At 40.7% G+C, this 23553-nt stretch overlaps 1 protein-coding gene and 1 long non-coding RNA gene across 3 annotated transcripts in view; one reads left to right on the top strand and one right to left on the bottom strand.

Annotated features, from left to right (window-relative positions):
- PI4KA (phosphatidylinositol 4-kinase alpha) overlaps positions 1-23553 on the top strand; it is a 168707-nt gene that overhangs the window by 138967 nt on the left and 6187 nt on the right. For both annotated transcript variants that reach the window (XM_089653173.1, XM_089653172.1), the window contains 8 exons: positions 3997-4126; positions 10931-11001; positions 14213-14285; positions 17810-17880; positions 17962-18068; positions 18883-18987; positions 20180-20305; positions 22264-22384. In XM_089653173.1, coding sequence (XP_089509299.1) covers positions 3997-4126; positions 10931-11001; positions 14213-14285; positions 17810-17880; positions 17962-18068; positions 18883-18987; positions 20180-20305; positions 22264-22384 — 804 coding nt within the window. The remainder of the gene's footprint in view (positions 1-3996; positions 4127-10930; positions 11002-14212; positions 14286-17809; positions 17881-17961; positions 18069-18882; positions 18988-20179; positions 20306-22263; positions 22385-23553) is intronic.
- Positions 18797-23553, bottom strand: part of LOC149445881 (uncharacterized) — a 214907-nt gene continuing 210150 nt past the window's right edge. The window contains exons 2-3 of the long non-coding RNA XR_016306291.1: positions 22146-22317; positions 18797-19012 (exon numbers count right to left, since the gene is read on the bottom strand). This is a non-coding gene — a long non-coding RNA (uncharacterized LOC149445881). The remainder of the gene's footprint in view (positions 19013-22145; positions 22318-23553) is intronic.

Below are 23553 nucleotides of genomic sequence, written 5' to 3'. Positions count from 1 at the left end.
AGTAATTCATCCCCCATAGTAATTCATCCCCCATATAGTAATTCATCCCCCATAGTAATTCATCCCCCCTATAGTAATTCATCCCCCATATAGTAATTCATCCCCCATATTAAGTCCCCAAGTCCCCCCTGTGTCAATTCACTTACCTTTGCTCCGCGCGTTCCTCTCGCGGTGTTCCCGCGCCGTTCCGGTGTAGCATGAAAATCTGTCTCCTATGAGGATCTGTCCCCCTCGACGTATCTGCGCATGTGCCAGTTTCAGGCATTAGCAGCCGATCGGCGATCTCCGGCACATGCGCAGATACGTCGAGGGGGACAGATCCTCATAGGAGACAGATTTTCATGCTACACCGGTCTTCAGGGTGGACTGTGAGAGGAGCCTAGCGGGAACCTAGCTCCGCGGGCCGGATTAAAAGGTCCGCCGGGCCGTATATGGCCCGCGGGCCGTAGTTTGCCCATTGCTGGTATAGACCATATAAAAAATTGGCATCAAGGATATATCAGTCTATACGGGCATAGAAAAACTGTACAGGTCATATAAAAAAGTAATACAATCAACCAGAGCATTTTATAAATCTTGCGTGTAAGACTTGCGAATTAAAGCAGAACTAAATCCATCACTTTAACGGTTTCAAAAAACAATTACATTCCTAAGCATGCAAGGAATGCTAACTGTCACATATACTTGTGCTCTCAACAAAATTGTCAAGCTATCAAATGGCTGGTATAATAACTGATCACAAGTGCAGCATCATGGCAACTGCAGATCAAACAGAGGCCAAGATGGCAGCCTCCTTGGCTGAAAAGGATAGGAGGGTTTAGTACTGCTTTATTCTCCCATACTTTTTGGATGGTGATAGACAAATAGAACCTTTCCCCAATGAGAGCTGTGCCCATGCCCACTATCTTCAGACCCACTTCTTCCCAACACTAAAGGATACAAAACAGTATACACATATAAAATAATTGTTCCCTTTTCTCATTAGTTTCCTTACTAATTACAATGAAATTATCACGGCTGCTCCAGGGTTTTGTTGGTTCTTTGAAATCTAGGCAGATATGAAAACACTTAAGAAATAAAAAAATTAATATATGACACATTTTTACCAGGGACATTCTAAAGGCTCAAGTTGCTACACTTTAGCAATTCTTTTATACTAGAGATTATTCTTGCAGCCATGTGACTGCCATTTTTCTTTCTACCTACAAATAAATAATGGTGGTTATGGTACATCATGATCTTTATAGCTTAATGTATTAAGCCTTAAGGGTAGCATGTACACAGTATGTCCCAGCAAAAGCACAGAGTTGCAAGTTGGGCAACAGTAGATAATTGGTTAGCACTTCCGCCTAGCAGTACTAGGGTTGTAGGTTCGATTCACAACCACGGCACCACCTGCCTGGAGTTTGCATGTTCTCCCTGTGTCTGCGTGGGTTTCCTCCGGGTACTCCGGTTTCCTCCCACACTCCAGAGACATGCTGGTAGGTTAATTGGTTCCTGTCTAAATTGGCCCTAGCATGTGTATGTATGAATGTAAGTTAGGGACCTTAGATTGTACGCCCTTGAGGGTTAGGGACTGCGTAAAATGGACGGCACTATATAAGTACCTGAAATAAATAAGTTGTATGATTAGCCCATACCAGTGATAACACCATACAGTTGCAAGAAAAAGTATGTGAACCCCTTGGTATTACGTGGAGTTTTGCATGAATTGGGCATAAAATGTGCTCTGAACGTCATCTAAGTCACAACAATAGAAGAACACAGTCTGCTGAACATAATACTACACAAATATTAGATGTTGCCATGGTTTAATTGCACATAACATGTAAACATTCACAGTGCAGGGAGGAAAAAGTATGTGAGGCCCTAGCTTAATTATTTCTCCCAGAGCTAATTGGAGCCAGGAGTGAGCCAACCTTGACTCCAATCAGTGTGATGATATTGGATGTGTTGCTGACAGCTGCCCTGCCCTTAAAAAAACACACACCTGTTTTGGGTTTACTGGTTTCAAGAAGCACTGTCTGATGTGAACCATGCCTCGCAGAAAAGAGCTCTCAAAAGACCTACAATCAAGAATTGTTGACTTGCATGAAGCTGGAAAGGGTTACAAAAGTATCTCCAAAAGCCTTGATGTTCATGTGTCCACGGTAAAACAGACTGTCTACAAATGGAGAAAGTTTAGCACTGTTGCTACTCTCCCTAGGCGTGGTCGTCCTGTAAAAATGACTGCAAGAGCACAGCGCAGAATGCTGCATGAGGTAAAGAAGAATCCCAGAGTGTCAGCTAAAGACCTACAGAAATCTCTGGCACATGCTAACATTTTTGTTGACACATCTACAATAAGGAAAACATTAAGCAAGAATGGAGTACATGGGAGGACACCACGGAGGAAGCCATTGCTGTCCAAAAAGAATATTGCAGCACGTTTGAAGTTTGCAAAAGAGCACCTGGATGTTCCACAGCACTACTGGCAAAATATACTGTGGACAGATGAAACCAAGATTGAGTTGTTTGGGAAGAACACACAAACCTGTGTGTGGAGAAAAAAAGGCACAGCACACCAACATCAAAACCTCATCCCCACTGTAAAACATGGCAGAGGGAGCATCATGGTTTGGGGCTGCTTTGCTGCCTCAGGGCCTGGACGGATTGTTGTCATTGATGGGAAAATGAATTCCAGAGTTTATCAAGACATTTTGCAGGAAAACGTACGACCATCTGTCCGCCAACTGAAGCTCCGCAGAGGATGGGTGATGCAAAAGGACAATGACCCAAAGCATACAAGTAATTCAACAAAACAATGGCTGCAACAGCACAGAATACGCCTTCTGGAGTGGCCCAGTCAGAGTCCTGATTGAAATGCTGTGGCATGACCTTAAGAGAGCGATTCACCCCAGACATCCCAAGAATATTGTTACACTGAAACAGTTTTGTGAAGAGGAGTGGTCCAAAATTACTCCAGATCGTTGTGCAGGTCTGATCTTCAACTACAGGAAACGTTTGGTTGAGGTTATTGCTGCCAAAGGAGGGTCAACCAGTTATTAAGTCCAAAGGTTCACATACTTTTTCCTCCCTGCACTGTGAATGTTTACATGTTATGTGCAATTAAACCATGGCAACATCTAATGTTTGTGTAGTATTATGTTCAGCAGACTGTGTTCTTCTATTGTTGTGACTTAGATGACGTTCAGAGCACATTTTATGCCCAATTCATGCAAAACTCCATGTAATCCCAATGGGTTCACATACTTTTTCTTGCAACTGTACATCTGCATCCAAGGTCTGTGAGAATATTTAAAGACAAAACCTTTTTAGTTTGGAAGTGGAGAAGAGTTGGAGATAAGTGGAGAAGGGTTAGAACTCCTTTCATTTTTTCTTCTTCCTCTTCTTGTGTCGCATAGAAAAGAATTACATTTGCTTGTACCAACGACACAATATGAAGTAAGGAAATCTCTCCAAAATAAGGATAATATCCTCTTTGACAGTTGTCACTGGAAAAAAGTGTCCTCAGATGAACTATTGCTGCTCTAGTGATAACTAAAAATACATGGGTAAATCTCTCCAATAAGGATACATTGGTAAAACCCCATCTAACCCCATCACCACTCTCATCAGAAATTATACACTTTACATTTTGATGAAATGCATGAAAAAATGCATGAAAAGAGGGATAAATAGTTTATTTTGAAGTGCATCTATCCTTTAAATCTAGTAAGGGCATTGCTTTTTGTTTCACTACTGTCTGATGTCAAATGATAGGATAAAGTTATAGAAAAGAGGAGCTATTTGTTTTTTCGTTCCCTATATTTAGTGCCCTGCTTCTTAATTGTGTTGCTTATAGCCATTTTGTCCAAATGCATCCTGGCAAAACTTCAAATATAGTTTAAAAAAATGTGATGTTCTAAAAACCTGATTATACATATGTTGTAGTTGCAGTCTTTTAGCACTCTTTGCATTTTAATTCCTTTCACATGCTCTGTGCCTTGCCTGCAGCTGACATTGGAGATCTACTGGAACAGCTGGTTGAGGAAATTACTGGATCCTTGTCCGGGCCTGCCAAAGATTTTTACCAACGCGAGTTTGATTTTTTCAATGAAATAACGAACGTGTCAGCGATCATTAAGTAAGCCTTTTACAATTTTTTTTATCTATGGATCTATAACTATGGTTAATGGCAGAATCCGGGCCATTCACACCACAATAAAGTGCACTACTATGCATGCGTTGCAGTGCATTAAACAGCTCCTTCAAAATGAATGTGCTAAATTTGACAGTGACATCGCAACCACCAGAAACCACCTATGACTGCTCATGTGTGTTTTGGAGGTGCTTTGGGTGCCTTTGACAATGAATGGCACCACAGTGCACCAAAGCTTTTACCGTACATTCCTACATGTGGCGGCAATGCATGTGTTAGTGTTATGCAGTGTGAATGGACCCCTTTGTAAAATATGTGACTTGCTTCCCCATCCCTGAAATTATGTATATGCAAACAAATTGGTTTGTACATGTCTGGGGAAACACAGTGTGAGTCCATTTACAAGGTTTCCCTAGTTTTCAATGCTAAAAAATTATTACTGGATTCCTATTTGTGTATTGCAGTAATGTACAAAACTGGCTGCCATCAACTCCAATGAACCACAATGCATGCTGGTTTTAGCAAACCTTTTGTGTGTTGTGGTGCACTGTTTAAAAAAAACTGCAGATGTGTTAAAACTGTTTTGCTGCGTTGAATGGGCTGCCTTGTGCAACGCACGTTAAGATTCAGCATAACACATCACAAATGTGTGAATTCAGATTAATACATATAGTCAGTTTTCTTTATGCCGTAAACAGAAATCATTACAAATGGAAGTACATAAGGCAGTCCTGCACCCTTATCAAGAATACTGGAGAAATGTTACATAGTTAATCTGGCTTAAAAAAGCCAAAATACCATCCAGTTCAACCATTAAAAAAAAAAAAAAAAGTTATAATCCTACACCCACAGTTGATCCAGACGAAGGCAAAAAAAACAGCAAAGCATGATCTAATTTGCTCCTGCAGGGGAAAAAATTCCTTCCTGATCCCCCGAGAGGCAATCAGATATTCCCTGGATCAACTTTACCTATAAATGGTAGTATCCAGTTACAGTCAGGTCCATAAATATTGGGACATTGACACAATTCTAACACTTTTGGCTCTATACACCACCACAATGGATTTGAAATGAAACGAACAAGATGTGCTTTAACTGCAGACTGTCAGCTTTAATTTGAGGGTATTTACATCCAAATCAGGTGAACGGTGTAGGAATTACAACAGTTTGCATATGTGCCTCCCACTTGTTAAGGGACCAAAAGTAATGGGACAATTGGCTTCTCAGCTGTTCCATGGCCAGGTGTGTGTTATTCCCTCATTATCCCAATTACAATGAACAGATAAAAGGTCCAGAGTTCATTTCAAGTGTGCTATTTGCATTTGGAATCTGTTGCTGTCAACTCTCAAGATGAGATCCAAAGAGCTGTCACTATCAGTGAAGCAAGCCATCATTAGGTTGAAAAAACAAAACAAACCCATCAGAAAGATAGCAAAAACATTAGGCGTGGCCAAAACAACTGTTTGGAACATTCTTAAAAAGAAGGAACGCACCGGTGAGCTCAGCAACACCAAAAGACCCGGAAGACCATGGAAAACAACTGTGGTGGATGACCGAAGAATTCTTTCCCTGGTGAAGAAAACACCCTTCACAACAGTTGGCCAGATCAAGAACACTCTCCAGGAGGTAGGTGTATGTGTGTCAAAGTCAACAATCAAGAGAAGACTTCACCAGAGTGAATACAGAGGGTTCACCACAAGATGTAAACCATTGGTGAGCCTCAAAAACAGGAAGGCCAGATTAGAGTTTGCCAAACGACATAAAAAAAAGCCTTCACAGTTCTGGAACAACATCCTATGGACAGATGAGACCAAGATCAACTTGTACCAGAGTGATGGGAAGAGAAGAGTATGGAGAAGGAAAGGAACTGCTCATGATCCTAAGCATACCACCTCATGAGTGAAGCATGGTGGTGGTAGTGTCATGGCGTGGGCATGTATGGCTGCCAATGGAACTGCTTCTCTTGTATTTATTGATGATGTGACTGCTGACAAAAGCAGCAGGATGAATTCTGAAGTGTTTCGGGCAATATTATCTGCTCATATTCAGCCAAATGCTTCAGAACTCATTGGACGCCGCTTCACAGTGCAGATGGACAATGACCCAAAGCATACTGCAAAAGCAACCAAAGAGTTTTTTAAGGGAAAGAACTGGAATGTTATGCAATAGCCAAGTCAATCACCTGACCTGAATCCGATTGAACATGCATTTCACTTGCTGAAGACAAAACTGAAGGGAAAATGCCCCAAGAACAAGCAGGAACTGAAGACAGTTGCAGTAGAGGCCTGGCAGAGCATCACCAGGGATGAAACCCAGCGTCTGGTGATGTCTGTCTGTGTTCCAGACTTCAGGCTGTAATTGACTGCAAAGGATTTGCAACCAAGTATTAAAAAGTGAAAGTTTGATTTATGATTCTTCTGTCCCATTACTTTTGGTCCCATAACAAGTGGGAGGCACATATGCAAACTGTTGTAATTCTTACACCGTTCACCTGATTTGGATGTAAATACCCTCAAATTAAAGCTGACAGTCTGCAGTTAAAGCACATCTTGTTCGTTTCATTTCAAATCCATTGTGGTGGTGTATAGAGCCAAAAATGTTAGAATTGTGCCGATGTCCCAATATTTATGGACCTGACTGTATATTCTGTGTATCTAAGAAAGAATCCAGGCCTTTTTTAAAGCAATCCACTGAGCTGGCTAGAACCAACTCTTGAGGGAGTCTATTCCACATTTTCACAGCTATTACTGGGAAGAAACCTTTCCGTATTTTGAAATTTCTTTTCCTCCAGACGTAAAGAGTGCCCCCTTGTCCTCTGTGTTGACCTCAGGGTGAATAAATCTACACCAAGTTCACTATATGAACCACTGATGTATTTATACATGTTGATCATATCTTCCCTTAATCTCCTCTTCTCAAGAGAAAATAAATTCAGTTCCTCTAATCTTTCCTCATAGCTGAACTCCATGCCTCTTATCAGTTTGGTTGCCATTCTCTGTACTTTCTCCAGTTCCCCAATGTTCTTTTTGTGATTTGGTGCTCAAAAGTGAATGGCATATTCCAGATGAGGTCTTACTAATGATTTGTACAGGGGTAAAATATCTCTCTCCCTGGAGTCTATACCTCTTTTAATACAAGAGGACACTGATGATCAGTGTAGTCCCAGCAGTGATACCTGTCAGTGCCCATCAATGCCAGCTGTCAGTGCTCATCCATGCCACCTGCCAGTGCCCACCAGTGCCTCATCAATGCCTCATCAAGTTCACATATCAGTGCCTACCAGTGCACATCAACGCCACATATCAGTGCCCATCTGAGCTGCCTTTCAGTGTCACCTATGAGTGCTGCCAATCAGTGCCACCTATCAGTGGCCGTCAGTGCCGCCTATCAGTGCCATATATGAGTGCTGCCTTTCAGTGCCCATCAGTGATGCCTGTCAATGCCCATCAGTGCCACCTACTAGTGCCTCCTCAGCAGTGCCCAGCAGTACCACCTATCAGTGCCCATCACTGCAGCCTCATTAGCGCACATCAGTGAAGGAGAAAAATCACTTAATTTACAAAATTTTATAACAAAAAATAAGAAAACACTTTTTTTCAAAATTTTCAGTTGTTTTTGGTTTGTTTAGCAAAAAATAAAAAACCCAGAGGTGATTAAATACCACCAAAAGAAAGCTCTATCTGTCTCAAAAATATGATAAAAATCTCATATGGGTACAGTGTTGCATGACCGCGCAATTGTCATTCAAAGTGCAACAGCGCTGAAAGCTGAAAACTGGCCTGGGCAGGAAGGTGGTATAAGTGCCCTGTAGGCAAGTGATTAAGGACCCGCGGGTGTATGCCATCCGGTCCAGGTGCTTTATTCACCTTTATTCTGTCTAAATATTTCTGGATCAGATAAATTGTGAGCCAATATCTGGAGTTGTATCAATACCATGCCCATCATGGACAAGAGTGCGCCTTTGATTTTGATTGCCAGACCAGCACAGTTGTTTAACTCATCTGTTCTGCTGTTTGTTAAAGTGTATATATTTGTAAAGTTTTGTATAGAGCCAGAAAGGTTAGACCCTCTGTAAAGATGTATTGCTGTTTGTGTTCCACTATTCCAGCTGGTGCATTCGCCATCTCTATTTGTCCTGGTTACCATTGTCACCAGAACAAGAGGTGAGGAAATTCTTTCAGTGGGTTATCTTTTTAGGTGACAACTGTATAATAGGGGAGTTCCTATCATTTTGGTTAGATTTCCTTGTCCTGTTGTGTCTCCAGAACAGGAACTGAATGAAGGGAAATCTCCCCAATGGAAAAAGGGGAGGAAAAAATTATCTGACATGGTTTTTATCGTTTCCCTACTCTACCCAAAAAAATCATAAAAAAATTGTTTACAATAAATGTCACACTAGGCTTTCTAGCTATTATGGATTTTTTTTTTGTTCAGACCTAGACAATTATTTTTATTAAGCAAACATTCCAAATGATTCATATTAAACAGGTATTGTAATTGAAATAGAAAAATTGAGGGTTAGAAAGTTACATTAGATTGCCTTCTAAACTATAGTACTCTTCTTGTGTGTAATGTTGCTAACCTCTCGCAGCATTTTTTACTGAAAAAATGTAGCAAATTTATTGGCAAAGCACATTTTTCTTACTGACAACCTGAAAAAGTACATTAAAAATTAACACATTCATTTATCGAGACATTAGGACATTAATTGACTGGTTTACACTTACAAAAGTCAACATAGCATATCAAAATATCAGCCCCTGATATTTACACACAGTTGTAAAAATCAGTGATTTTTATTAACTGTCCATGAATTTAATGACAGTTGGCGGCAACCCTAGTGTGTGTGTGTGTGTGTGTGCGCGTGCGTGTGTCTGTGTGGGGCTAGTGAACACCTTGTCCCTGAAGTTGATGTGTTGAAAGCAGAAACAATTAGCAAGTGTAGGGATTTGAGCAATTTTGACAAATGCCAATGTAATGGCTAGATGACTGGGTCAGAGCAACTCCAAAATTGCAGCTCTTGTGGAATGTTCCTGATCTGCAGTGGTCAAGACCTACCAAGAGTGATCCAAAAAAGGAAAACCGTCAGACTGGCGACAGGGTCACAGACAATCAAGACTCATTGATACATGTAGAGAGTGAAGGCCGGCCTGTGTATTCCAATGCAATAGATGAACTACTGTAGCTCAGTTTGCTGAAAAAGTTAATGCTGCTTGCAATAGAATGGTGGCAGAACACACAGTGCATAACAGTTGTTGTGTATGGGGCTGCGCAGCCACAAACCAGTCAGAATGCCCATGCTAACCTGTGTCCACAGCCAAAAGCACCTACAATGGACACGTGAGCATCAGAACTGGACCACGGAGCAATGTCTGGTCTGATGAATCACGTTTTCTTTTACATCCTGTCGATGACCGGGTGTGTTTTTGTCGCTTACTTGGGGGAGAGATGGCAGCAGAATGCACTATGGGAAAAAAGCAAGCCAGAGGAGACAGTGTGTGATGCTTTGTCTAGTGTGGAGTCTATGCCTTGTTGGGTCATGGCTGTTTGGTAGCAAAGGGGGAACTCAAAATTAGGTGGGTGGTCATAATGTTATGGCATGTGTGTACATACATACACTGTGCTTGCATTTTACATTGTATTTATAAATGCTGAGTTTGGTGTGGAGCCTGCAGTGCCCTTCATGTTGTTCTCAGTAAAATACTGCAGGTAACACTTCAGGATCGAAGAGGCTTATCATATGACCTGTGACACTTTTTCCTCCCTGGATTACAATGAACAAGGATTTACTTGCTTCAGAGTCCTAAAGCATAGAGCAACCAAGCAACCCTTGGACACAGCATTGTCAGCTTGGGGAGAGGGTAGTGTTAGATGCACTAGCAGATTTTGATGGACTCGACTAACAAATTAAAGCCAAAATCCTGGTAACACTTTAAGCAGTTTTAGCAACAGTTTTTTTTCTTTTTGGAATAAAGGTTTTACATGAATGTTAAAGGAAGATGAAAAATTACAGACTTACCTCCTGGATCACCAGGCAAAAATAAAAGAAAATAATAAAAAAAATAATGTAGCCACCACATTTAAGGATAGGTAGACTGCAATGTATTACATTTTTGCTTTTGGGTTTAGATGCACTTAGATGCAATCTTTTTATCTGATTTTATTACAACTAATTGTAAACTGAGCAATTTATTTTTCCATAGTAAGAAACTTAGCACCAGTTAAACCAAGTCAAATATGTCAAGTGGCACGATGTGTTTTAAAGTTTAATTCTTACTGATAATAGTTGGAACACACGGTAGGAGCTGACATGTTTATGTCTAAGAAATCCCACCACACGTTCCCCCTTATGTCTTACAAATTTGGCATTAAAGTCTAATTACTGTCATTACTCCATCAGAAGTGTGCAGGAAAACCTGAGCCAAGGGGGAAGCAGATTATCCTTTCCCTCCAGACTCATTACCTAAATGAAGTGCATCCAGGCACAAAACTGTTTTAATCTGGGAAAAGTTGACTCTAATTACTTGTACAATATGGAACCTTAGGGAAATCTTTAAGTTTGGTCCTCATATGCTTACAACCTGGAATGAGTTGGCCTATAATTCTCCAGCTGTTTGGAGCTAAAGACCCCAGTATAACCTGGCAGCTGGAGACACATGGGGCAAGCTAGGACCTATAGCCTGCAGCAGCTGTTGTGGTATAAGTTGTCGTCCTTTCATTTATATCTGGATATCTAAAATATTACAGCGTGAAGCTTATTCTTTTTACTGTCACAATTTTACTTGCCAGGCCATATCCTAAAGGAGATGAACGGAAGAAGGCTTGCCTAAGTGCTCTGTCTGAAGTAAAAGTCCAGCCAGGTAAGGTTTATGTCCATTCTGTTGATCATGCCTATATACATGCTGTAAAAACGTAGCTTGACAACAAACCGCAAAGAAAACATTTTTCAATTTATTCTTAGCAAATTTATTGGAAAACCAGCTAGGTGCATTCTGGGGCCATACGACCCTTACATAGGAGGGTGTCATGGACTGGTGAGTGCCCTTGGTACCCCTGCTAGTATTCCTGGATAGCTAGTTGCCCTCCTCTCAATCAACCCTCCCATCCCTTCTTTACCCCCCCCCCCTCCTTTTTCATCTCCTTTTGGTGCAGACAGTTGGTTCCAGACAAGACGTCTGGAACTGCAGGTGATGATTTGGTTGGCTCTCCTGCATTAGTCAACGCAGCAGCAATGTCTCCCTGTAAGGGTTCAGCCAGACAACGCCACAGCTGTGACATACATAAATCATCAAGAAGGCACAAGAAGTTGAGCAGCCCAGGGAGAAGTGCATTCCGTCATGGGTGGAGCTTCATGTTCCTGCTCTGTCCACGGTTCACATTCCAGGAGTGGAAAATTGGCAGGTGGATTTTCTCAGCTTAGAGGTGTTTGAGGAGATGAGTGTGAAACTAAGACAGGTTCATTCCCAGGACCAGGAATCCTCAGGCATTTGTGGTGGATACTCTGGTAACACTGCGCCATCCCTCCGCTACAGTTTCTTCCATGTCTGCTTCACAGAATTTGGGTGAAAGAAATAATGGAGATTCTGATTGCCCTGGCTTGACCCAGGAGAATGTGGAACCGACCTTCCATCTCTAGGTCTGGTCTCCCATCGTTCTTCACAGTCCCTTACTTTACCAAGCATGGCTATTGAAGCCATAGTTTTGAGAGACGGGATTCTCTGATTCTGTTAATTTTACTTTTTTGAAACCAGGTAGGCTGCTTTGAGGAAGATTTATCACAGGACCTGGAAAGCTTATATTGCTGTGGTGTGAACCTAGGAATGTTCATCCTTTCAAGTATGTTGTGGGCTGTATCTTGGTTTTTCTCCAAACTGGGTTGATATGTGACTGGCCTTGAGTACATTCAAGGGTCAGATTTTGGCCTTGGCAGGCTTCTTTCAGAGGCTGATTACTACACATTCCTTGGTGCATATCTTTATACAGGGTGTTTGGTATATTACTTCTCCTCTCCAGGCAGAGACTGCCTTTGACCCCATGGTCAATTTGGTGCTTTTCTGTTTTATAAAAACCTCTGTTTAAGCCTATCACTTAGTTCTTTTGACACAGAAGGTTGCTTTCTGGTTACCATTACGTCATTACTACATTTTGAACTTGCACCCCTACTTCTTTTGGTACTCCACCTTGTCATGGTGGTTCTTTGACCTCTGCCATCTTTTTTCCCCTAGGTGGATTTGGTCTTTCATCTCAACCAGTACATTGTATTACCTTCTTTTTCGTCCGAAGTCTCAGACACCAGGGGACAAGTTCTCCACACTTTGGATATGGTTCATGCTCTTGGGATTTACCGGAAGTTCATTTCCATGATTGTGCATTTAGATTCTCCTTTCCTGCTTCCTGTGGACCCAAAGAAGGGTCATGCAGCTTGCAAGTTTGCTATTCCCTGTTTGAATTTCTCATCGTACTTCTCTATCTTATGGTTTGAAAGGGAAGGTTCCACTTTTCCCAGCGACTTCTTGTTCTATCACTAGTGTAGGTGCTTTGGGACATCCCTGTCATAAGGATTTAAGAAGATGCTCCATGTCCCGTGATGTACTATAAAGAAAATTGGATTTTAGGCTTAACTGTAAAATTCATTTCTTGGAGTATATCATGAGACACAGAGGTCCCTTCCCTCTGTGTCCAATCCCTTCAAAACAGGGATTTTTTTAAACATTGTCCATTAACCTATAGGTGGCAGCATAACCTTGTCCTGCAAATTTACAGGTAAACCAAAAATCACATTTTTACACACTGGGGCTGAAACAAGCAAAGAAAAAAGAACATTTGTGAAATGCTCATTCCAGTGAATGGGATGAAAAGTGACACGAGGAAGAGAAAACTGTCACATGATTCTGACACCTTGGATGTCATCTCTGTAGCATTATGCAGCTGCCTAAAATTGGTGGCTCCACGCAGTGCTCTGCATTTTATAAATACATTGTAAAATGCAGGTGCAATGTGCAGTAATGAGTGATCTCCTGTTGAGAGTAGATATCACTCATTTTTAAATAGAACGAATAGCCGTCGTGCTGCCTTATTGAATAAGCTTATCGATATTGAAAACTGATGCTAGCTGCATGCTTTAGTAATCGTTCCATTCCATTTATATTTATTGCTTGGTGCCAGTGGCAGACTTCAGTGATCTGCTTTAAAGCCCAACTGTAACAAATTAAAAAAAAAAATGTTTGGGAAGGGTGGAGGAAAAGGATAGTGCATTAGATTAGTTCGATTTTTATTCTTATCTCTCTTTACATTTGAAATTTGATTTACTCTCATTTCTTGTCAATATATTAGCGATGGAAAATATATCCAGTTGGGAGTTAGATTGCAACAAAGCACTTCTATTACAATATAATAGGTTAGGTTATTATTCCTGTCTTCCTGTTCTGACAACAATCGCTCCCATCTTTTCCCATCAGGGGGACAGGAAGATAGGTGAAGTTATGCCAGCAGGACATAAAAAGGAACAGCACTTGACAGAAATATTTACTTTTTCCAAGGCTTTTCAAAATAAAAAGAAAAGAAGGTTTGGCTGAAGGTTAGAAGGTTAGGCATTGTATAAAATCTATTTTCATCAGTTTTATTATTTTAGGTAAGGTAAGACTGAGTTCAGATTTCTATCAACTTTTTTTTTTTTTCTGTGACCTCATTGAGATATTTTTCCCTCACTTCCCTTTGTCTGTGCTAACCGTAGAGGGAACGGGGGGAACAGCTGTCCACAAGACCGGAAGGCACAGATAGTAATAACATTGTCAGATGCTCTATCCCTTCAACACTCTGCTAAAAATGTATTTTTGTCTTTAATCTACTTATTGCAGACAGAAATAAACACCAAACAGCGGTTCTAGCCCTTCTCCGCTTTATACAGAATTGAGCTGCAGTTTGCATTTAAGTATTTTAATGTAGTCAGACTTGTACTTTTGATGGCTGTCTGGGCTTTACTTTTTCGATCCACTTATTTAAAACATTACCTATATGTGCTTAAAAGCAGTATCTTTGTGGTACATGATCTTCATTTGTTTCAATTTGTAGGATGTTACCTGCCTAGTAATCCAGAGGCCATCGTCTTGGATATTGATTACAAATCTGGAACTCCTATGCAGAGGTGATATGCATAGAAAATATATATATTTTTTTTCTCATTTTGATAAAAGTATTAATATGTGTACAGTATTTTAATGCATTTGACTTTAAAAAATATGTTATATCCATATGGTAAAAAGAGAAACTATAGTGTATTAAAGTGCACATTTTAGTTATACATTGGCCTGAAAATAGTTTGTAATGTGACTTTGGCTCTTTTACTGTTGGTCTCTGTTCCCTATTTTGGTCAGTGTACTTCATATACAGCAGGGCTGCTCAACCTTTGGCACTCAGAGCCCTCTGATGTGGCTCTCCACATCAAACCAAGGAAGAGCATGCCTGGGGTCGGCAACCCGTTAATTATGATGACTTGCCAACCCGCCATCCCAGAGCATCAGAGTGCATTGAGCCAGCTCTGGCAGCAGAGGAAGCAGGCGGCCATGTAGAGAGCAGGAGCCGCATAAGCCTATTCTGCTTCCGATGCTGCTTCTTCCCCCAACCACTGCTGACCCTGCCCCATGCTCCAGGGTGCCAATATGGCCTTCCAGTCACATTCTGTTTTAAACTTGGACAGGAGAGGCAGCATATACAGGAACCGATCCTCTCAATTTTTTTCTACTTCAGCAGCTGCAGGAGGAAAATTGTTCAAAATTAAAAATGCGAAATTCTGAACCATTTTATTTCAGTGTGGCCCACGACTGGTTACCAAATCACTTAAGTGGCACTCGCTCTTCAAAAGGTTGAACATCCCTAATATACAGCTATGTACAGTATCTCACCGAAGTGAGTACACCCCTCACATTGTTGTAAATATTTTATTATATCTTTTCATGTGACAACACTGAAGAAATTACAATTTTCTACAATGTAAAGTAGTGAGGGTACAGCTTGTATAACAGTGTAAATTTGCTGTCCCCTCAAAATAACTCAACACACAGCCATTAATGTCTAAATTGCTGGCAACAAAAGTGAAAACACCCCTAAGTGACAATGTCCAAATTTGGCCCAATGTGTCAATATTTTGTGTGGCCACCATTATTTTCCAGCACTGCCTTAACCCTCTTGGACATGGAGTTCACCAGAGCTTCACAGACTGCCACTGGAGTCCTCTTCCACTCCTCCATGATGACATCACAGAGCTGGTGGATATTGGATACCTTGCACTCCTCAATTTACACTGTTATACAAGCTGTACACTCACTACTTTACATTGTAGCAAAGTGTCATTTCTGCAGTGTTGTCACATGAAAAGATAGAATAAAATATTTACAAAAATGTGAGGGGTGGACTCACTTCTGTGAGATACTGTAAATGCTCCCTCTAGTGGTCATTTGGATAGCAAGAAATTAGCCTATTGGTGCTGACTTGTTTTAAAAGGTGACATTTTGAGGCTTTCATCCTCAGCCTTTCCCAACTACTTGGTGAGTCACTAATGTAGAACAAGTATTTGACTTTTCATTGGTTGCATGCTTGGTCTAGACTAGTTACTTGCTGCCTAGCGAAGCAAGTATAAAGGTGACATTCCCTGAGCATCTTTCTATCCTAAAAGGTACCCTTTAGGACTGCTGAGATAAACACAAGTTTATGGGGAATCTGTTTCTGTCAGTAGACTTCCTTTGAAAGAGCGGAACATCTTGACATTGTGATACTTTCGGACACATTATCCTCTGAGACCACTTTCTTTCTTCTTCTTTCTCTTCCTTCTACCCTGGGGTCTCGTTCGCGCCATGTGTGCAGAAAGACTGATGGAAACTGATGAGCAGATTTCACTTGCAGTGACATTAGTTTACATCGGTGGTGCGGGCAAGGCACATAGAGAACAGTTGGTTCTGCTGTGTTCTTGCAGAATGCATGCAGAGAGGCTGGCGTCTCTGCACTGTGGTGTGAGCGAGCCCTAATTTTTCTTGCTTCTCCCCCCCCCCCCTGCTTTTTAATTCCCTCTTATTCAACCTGGGAGCAGGGGCGGACCGACCATTCAAGCTCTCGGGCACTGCCCGAGGGCCCAGGGTCAGTAGGGGGTCCCATGAAATGCCCCTGGTACATTTTTATAGGCTTTTTTGGGTGTGCTTAAGTGTGGGCAAGGACACGGGCCCCATGATCCCCTATTGCCCGGGGGCCCCATGAGTTGTCAGTCCACCCCTGCCTGGGAAGTCTTCTTCATTTTATATTTCTTTGAATACTTCAGTTGACTGACACCCCTCCGGTCCAGTGACCAAGAATACACTGTAGCTCAGTGCATTTCCTCATACTTTTGAGGTTCTGCCTCCTTCGGTTTCACTTTTTGTTTTTTGGGGGGGTGGGGGGTTATTACTACTGACAACTATGTTCCATTCTTTAAAAATATCAAAATGTAATTTTCATGCTGTGGATCAGTTTTACTATTACAACAATTTAATCATTGTAATTCTCTCTCATCCTACTGTATTTTGGAGCTGTACTCCGAATTATGTTGCACACTCTGGCTTATTGCCTCAATCATTTTGGCTCTGTATGTCTATGCTATCTGTTAATAAAAACCTTTGTAAAAGAAATAGTGGAACATCAAGGTGCATCACTACTTGAGATCAGACCCTGCTTATGCTGCATACACATATGGCTATGTTTTATACTAATTTTGTTCTTTGTGGCTTACTGGAACTTTCAAAGATGTTTGAGAATGGTAAGAGAGTGGCAAGGCTCTTTTGTTGCTAACCTAAAAAGCTGAAGTGAGTACCAGAGCCACAACATCAACAATACAACCTAGGCGTGAGCCTAGGGGCTGATGGTTGTCCAGCTTCATCCTTCATTCTCCCACTGTAAACTATGGGGCTAACCCAAATGGTTAAAAACCGTGCACCTGCCTTTCACTTCACAAGGAAAGTTTCACTTGTAAGCAGTAGGTGACAGGGCATACCAGTAAATAAAAGCAGATGGGGCAGCTTCTCTTTGCCTATACCAGTCAGTGGCAAGAAAGGGGGGCTACTACATTGCTTGAGATCCCTATTCTGCTTAATCCTTTCTCTGGCGAGGGCCATGTTGTATATTCTGAATACAGCAGCAATAACTGAGTGTGACATAGGTTGTGTCACTATGATTTCTAGCCTGCTATGAATACTTTTTGACTTTAATTCACTGGCTTACAGATGACTGGTGTTTTGTCTTGCCTTAGTGAGAATTTTTTGGTATTTTTTCGCTCTGTAAAATGTATAAGGTATTTTCAATGAGCTAATATTTTGCATCTTTATTGTGCTGTTTACTTTTTTACTTTATGAAATGTATGGATTTGTAGATTAGTATAGAAGAAGGGATGATTAGCTGTTGAGATAAGACATCAGCCCCCATTTTTTGTTTTTAATGAGTTGGCTGACTAAAGCGGACCATAGAAGGAGAGTTTTTTGGGGGGGCTGAATAAAAAAAAAAAAACAGCTCACACTACTCTATCCACACAAACGAGATGGATGGAAGAATCCCCTCTCTGGGACATTGCATTTTGACAGCAGGACCCACTAGATGTGTTGCTCCTAAAGAAAAAAAAAAATACAAAATGCTTTTGGTATGTATTTTCAGTGCTGCAAAAGCTCCATATCTGGCGAAGTTCAAGGTGAAGAGATGTGGAGTGAGTGAGCTGGAGAAAGAAGGTAAGTGTCAGTTACTACAGCCACCTGTATAGACCTCTTTACACTTGTACTTATTCATTCTGCACTTCCTTTCTTTTTCAGGCCTTCGCTGCCGCTCTGATTCTATTGATGAAAGTGAGGAGGAAGGTGGTGATAAAAAGATTTGCTGGCAGGCAGCCATATTTAAAGTTGGCGATGACTGCAGACAAGTGAGTATAAAAGATTAGATGGAATAGGAGTATTGATAGTATCTTAGCAGACCTAGGGGATGACCCGGTGGTGTACAGACTTCCCATTGGAATAATTGGAGGCAATGGGATTTGTGTAGGGGAGGAGATATTAGCTGACTGAGGACAATCAAGTATATGCCTTGCCAGAGCTGCTGGGTGAGGGCATTGGGGACCACTAAGGGTAAGTTCAGCTTGAGGCACTTACCCTTCAAATGCATATACCAGGCAGACTGCTAAATTTAAGGAAGCTGTAATCAGTTATTGCTGGAGCAGTTAATATGTCATTTGTAACTGGAATATAACTTTTATTGCATCCCGACTGCAAGTAACATTGTGTTTGGATGGCTGTATGCCACCCCTGACAACCCTGTTATTCTAGGCTATAGCCTGTGCTATGCAGAAATCTGCTCTTGGCTACAGCAAACCAGGAACTTAAGCTCAAATATCTTACTAATATCTCACAGATATCTCACTAATAGAGTGAGATAATAAAGTATTAATAGAGTCTCCAAGAGGTGCAGGAAATTGGTTGTTTAAATTTCCATCATCTACCAAAAAACAATACAAGTTTGGGTAGCCTAGGCTTTTATATAAGGTAACACAGACGGTGCCTTCCCTGAATATTAAAATCTGTATAGATTTGGTGTGTTCTCAGCTCTTAGGCAAACCAAAATATCAAATTCTGAGACAGAATTTACAGACAAAGCTAAAGTAGGCATACAAATTTTATTCGATTTTTTTTTTTTTTTTTAATTCTTTTGAAAGAGATCTAGTGACTTTTCTCCTATCATAGGACATGCTGGCTCTGCAGATCATAGATTTATTCAAGAACATTTTCCAACTCGTTGGACTCGACCTCTTTGTTTTTCCATATAGAGTGGTGGCGACAGCTCCTGGGGTGAGTAGATGATTCAGTTTGAGATCTGTTTAGACATTTAGATATTTTGTATATTCAATGAGCAGTATGTATTTTTCTGTCTGTTTTTAAACAATACAGTATTCTAAAACACAGCATTTTTTTATGAAAGCAACAGCAAAATATTTTTTTGTAAATATAATCCTGATGCATGTGAAAAATGTTCTAATTTTATAGCGGTGAGTAAAATTAAGAAAATTTTATATTTCTGCATGAATGCCTCCTAAATTGTGTTGTGGTCTTCATCTAATTGATAATAATGATTCTTATTTGCCAGATAAACAACATTTTATATTACCATAACTTTAGTGAAGAAAACATTTAGTGCTTATTCACACATAGTATGGTGACCCGCACTTTTCAGTAAGGGCTTGTCCATCGAGTGCTGTTGATGTTCGCTTGGAAGTGAACAGTTCTGATTACAACAGGAAGATACTCATCACTTATTGTTTATTTAAGAACATAAAACAATATTGCAGTCACATGTTTGGTGTCCACAAGGCACCCAGAATGACCAGCATTGCTATCGTAGAGAATGCACCACTCTACCCACTTCCTTTGGGTGCAAGCATGCGTTCCACAGAGCAGAAATGATGTATCGGCCAAAGCCCCACCAAAAGTGTTTTGTCAAACAGGGTTTGACTAAAAGTTTTGGTAGTGCATCTATACATTTGGGGGAAACTGTTGTGAAAATAAAGTGTGTTCATCAATTCTTCACAATTCCTGCAGTTTTGGTCTACACGAGACAAAACAAAACCTAGTCAACTGCTTGCCTATTTATTTAGTCCTTAGTAGAAGCTGCTTTATATTCAGTAACTGCAGTCAAAGTATTTCACTGATTGTTCACATCTGCACAGCTAAATCTAGTGTACAGAATTATTTTTAATGTTTTGGACATTCTAAAATACAGAATTCCCTCTGAATCATTGTCCTGTTATACAACAAAACTTCTCAGTTTTAGATCAAAGGTTCTGAAATTTCTTAGAATTTCAGTGATGTCAGTGTGCAATGTTTGTTTTCTCCAGAAAAGACAGCATGTACATTTACCAAACAGTTAAACTTCTCTATCCAGACTAACTTGTTCTAGTATTGTTGTGGGACATCCAGGTGGTTAGCAAACATGAAGTGCAGCAGTGCAGATATATGAATCTCACACCTTTTTGTTGTATTGCAGTGCGGGGTTATTGAGTGCATTCCAGACTGCACCTCAAGGGATCAGCTGGGCCGTCAGACAGATTTTGGCATGTATGATTACTTCACTCGCCAGTATGGGGATGAGTCTACCCTAGCATTTCAGAAGGTATAGTTTCTACATCATCTTGATATGGTAATCTACTCTGTGCTGCATTAAAGTTTACAATACATTATTTTTATATCTTCTATATTTTCTTTAGTCCTAAAAGTCGCAAGGGCTCTATGCTTTAAATTCATATATGCGCACATATTTCATCTGACTGCACAGGTCGCCATTTTAATTGTTATGACTCAGGTGTTCTACTCCTGTACAGACATGCTGACCTGTGCTTTTGGCTTCTTAAAGTGATGGTAAATTGATTTTTTTGATAACAAACATGTTATAATTACCTGCTTTGTGCAATGGTTTTGTACGAAGCGGCCTTGATCCTCCTCTTCTTGGGACCCCCTCTGGTGGTCCTGGCCCCTCCTGCCTCGCTGAATGCCCATCATAGCAAGCCACTTGCTTTGGGGGCACTCTTGTGGGCTTGCTCCCGAGCCAGCTCCCTCCTCAGTGGCTGTGATTGACAATGGCTACCGTTGCTGTCTCTGAGGCTATGATGAGGGAGAGAGCCAAGAGAGCCCCTGCTCTTCTGCACAGTGCTGGATCGAGATCAGGCCCATGTAAGTATAAGGTGGGGGGGAAGCTGCGCTCAGATGTTTTTTTTTTTTTTTTTACCCTAATGCAGAGAATGCATTAAGGTAAAAAAAAAACCTTCAGCCAATTGAACCACTTTAATAATACAGTGCCTTGAAAAAGTATTCATACCCCTTGAAATGTTCCACATTTTGTCATGTTACAACCAAAAACGTAAATGTATTTTATTGGGATTTTATGTGATAGACCAACACAAAGTGGCACATAATTGTGAAGCAGAAGGAAATTAATAAATGGTTTTCAAAATTTTTTATAAATAAATATTTGAAAAGTTTGGTGTGCATTTGTATTCAGCCCCCCTGAATCAGTACTTTGTAGAACCACCTTTCGCTGCAATTACAGCTGCAAGTCTTTTTGGGTATATCTATACCAGCTTTGCACATCTAGAGAGTGAATTTTTTTCCCATTCTTCTTTGCAAAATAGCTCAAGCTCTGTCAGATTAGATGGAGAGTGTCCTTGAACAGCAATTTTCAAGTCTTGCCATAGGTTCGCAATTGGATTTATGTCTGGACTTTGACTGGGCCATTCTAACACATGAATATGCTTTGATCTAAACCAGGGGTCTCCAAACTATGGCCCTCCAGGTGTTGAGGAACTGCAAATCCCATGAGGCCTTGCAAGACTCTGACAGCCACAGGCAAGACTCCCAGAGTCAGAGGCATGATGGGACTTGTAGTACTTCAACACCCGGAAGACCATAGTTTGGAGATCCCTGATCTAAACTATTCCATTTTAGCTCTGGCTGTATGTTTACAGCCACACTTTTCAGATATTTATTTGTAATAAATTTTGAAAACCATTTATCATTTTCCTTCCACTTCACAATGATGTGCCACTTTGTGATGGTCTATCACATAAAATCCCAATAAAATAAATTTACGTTATTAGTTGTAACATGATAAAAGGGGTATGAATACTTTTTCAAGGTACTGTATGTGGCTCATCCTGCTTGCGCTAGTTATCAGCTGACCAATGAAGTACCCATTGCAAACATAGTCAGGTCAATAGGCAGAAGCTGCAGTAAGAGATCACAGGTATACTGCATATAACTTGTAGGCTAAATTAGGGAAGGTTCAAGATGTTCTTCATTTGTAAATTCATGGGAAATAAATTATTAGAAATTAAAATAGGCTGAAATCCATGTCTTTTTGTATTTAATGGGGATTATGTATATGTGAATTGGAGGCAGCGGCTAGGATTACTGGTACGCCAGTAATGTCCTGAGTAAAGATTTAACTAGAAACCTACCTGTATGTGATTTCCATGTTTTCCCCAAATGTTTTTGCTTTCTCTGGGTGCTGTGGTTTCCACTCTGCAAGTGTAGCTGATTTGTTACATAGATTTATTCCTTGTTCTTTTTTCACAGGCCCGGTATAATTTCATCAGGAGTATGGCAGCCTATAGCCTCCTGCTCTTCCTGCTGCAAATTAAAGACAGACACAATGGCAATATAATGCTGGATAAATTGGGTCACATCATCCATATTGGTCAGTTCTGATTTTGTTGTCAGATATGTATTTCCATCATTCATCTGTGTGTTTTTCCTAATGGTTGAGCTTCATTGGCTTTTTTAGTAACTCAGTTGTGCTTATAATTATGAGCAGTTATTCACTTTGAGAAGTAATCAATGGCTAAACAGATATAACTTATAGTTTTCTGTTCTGTAAATTACACTATGAATTATTGGTGCACCAAAGTGAAAACTCTGGTGCCGAAACCGATACCGAAAATTCAGAATGCATGTGGCCAGAAACCAAACCAAAACCGAAACGTCTGCGTATGTGGGGGTGGGGAGGCTCCAATTATTTTTTTTATTTTGCTTTCGTGCATATTTTTATTTCTTTTTTTTAGCTTATGATTTTATTGCTATCACATAGGGGACCAATAGTCCCCTATGTGATAGCATATGAGTAACAGGTCTTCATTATAGGGGGTGTGGGAGGGGGCAGTGTGCCCAAGGAGGGAGCAGAAGAGGAGCAGTGTATACAGTGATGGAGCAGTATATACAGAGAGGCTCCCTCACTGGCTGCCATTATATGTCAGTGCTGGTTTTTAAATGCAATTGCTGGCTTTTTTTTTTCCTTCACTATAGCTCGGATAATGAGCTGTCACTTTCCCCGGAGCTAAAGGAAACTTTGTTTCTTTTAGCTCGGAAAAAAACTAAAAATAAACTTTGTTTCTTTTAGATCAGGGAGAGTGACAGATCATTCTCTGAGCTGTAGTGAAGAAAAAAAAAAGCTGGTAATTACATTTAAAAACTGACACTGACATAAAGTGACAGCCAGTCACTGTAGACACTGCTCCTCTCCTCCTCCTTTCTCCACCCCCCCCCCCCCTCACATCTGCAGTACACACAGTCCCGTGTATCGGCACCTGTATTGGCTACATTTTTCCTTTTGGCAAAATGCCGATAGGGCTATTTTCAGCCGATATGTTTTGGTGTTCGAAATTTCGGTGTATCTCTACTATGAATATGTAGGAGTGGTTAATTGTGCATGAACAAAATGTGGGCAGCTGTGAAGCTCTAGAATATATGTCTTTTCCATCTTTTACACTGTCAGGTTTACTTAGCATAAACCCTGTTTTCTTATAGTCCATTGAGGGACATAGAAATTCTCAAAAAGTTGGGTTATACTGCTGCCTACAGGAGGTTGGG

The sequence above is a fragment of the Staurois parvus genome, unplaced genomic scaffold, assembly GCF_062004578.1.
Source record: "Staurois parvus isolate SC_StPar_1 unplaced genomic scaffold, SC_StPar_1.0 ptg000704l, whole genome shotgun sequence".
Lineage (NCBI taxonomy): Eukaryota > Metazoa > Chordata > Amphibia > Anura > Ranidae > Staurois > Staurois parvus.
Note: the sequence above shows the minus strand (reverse complement) of the source record. Positions and strands in the feature narration are given on the sequence as shown.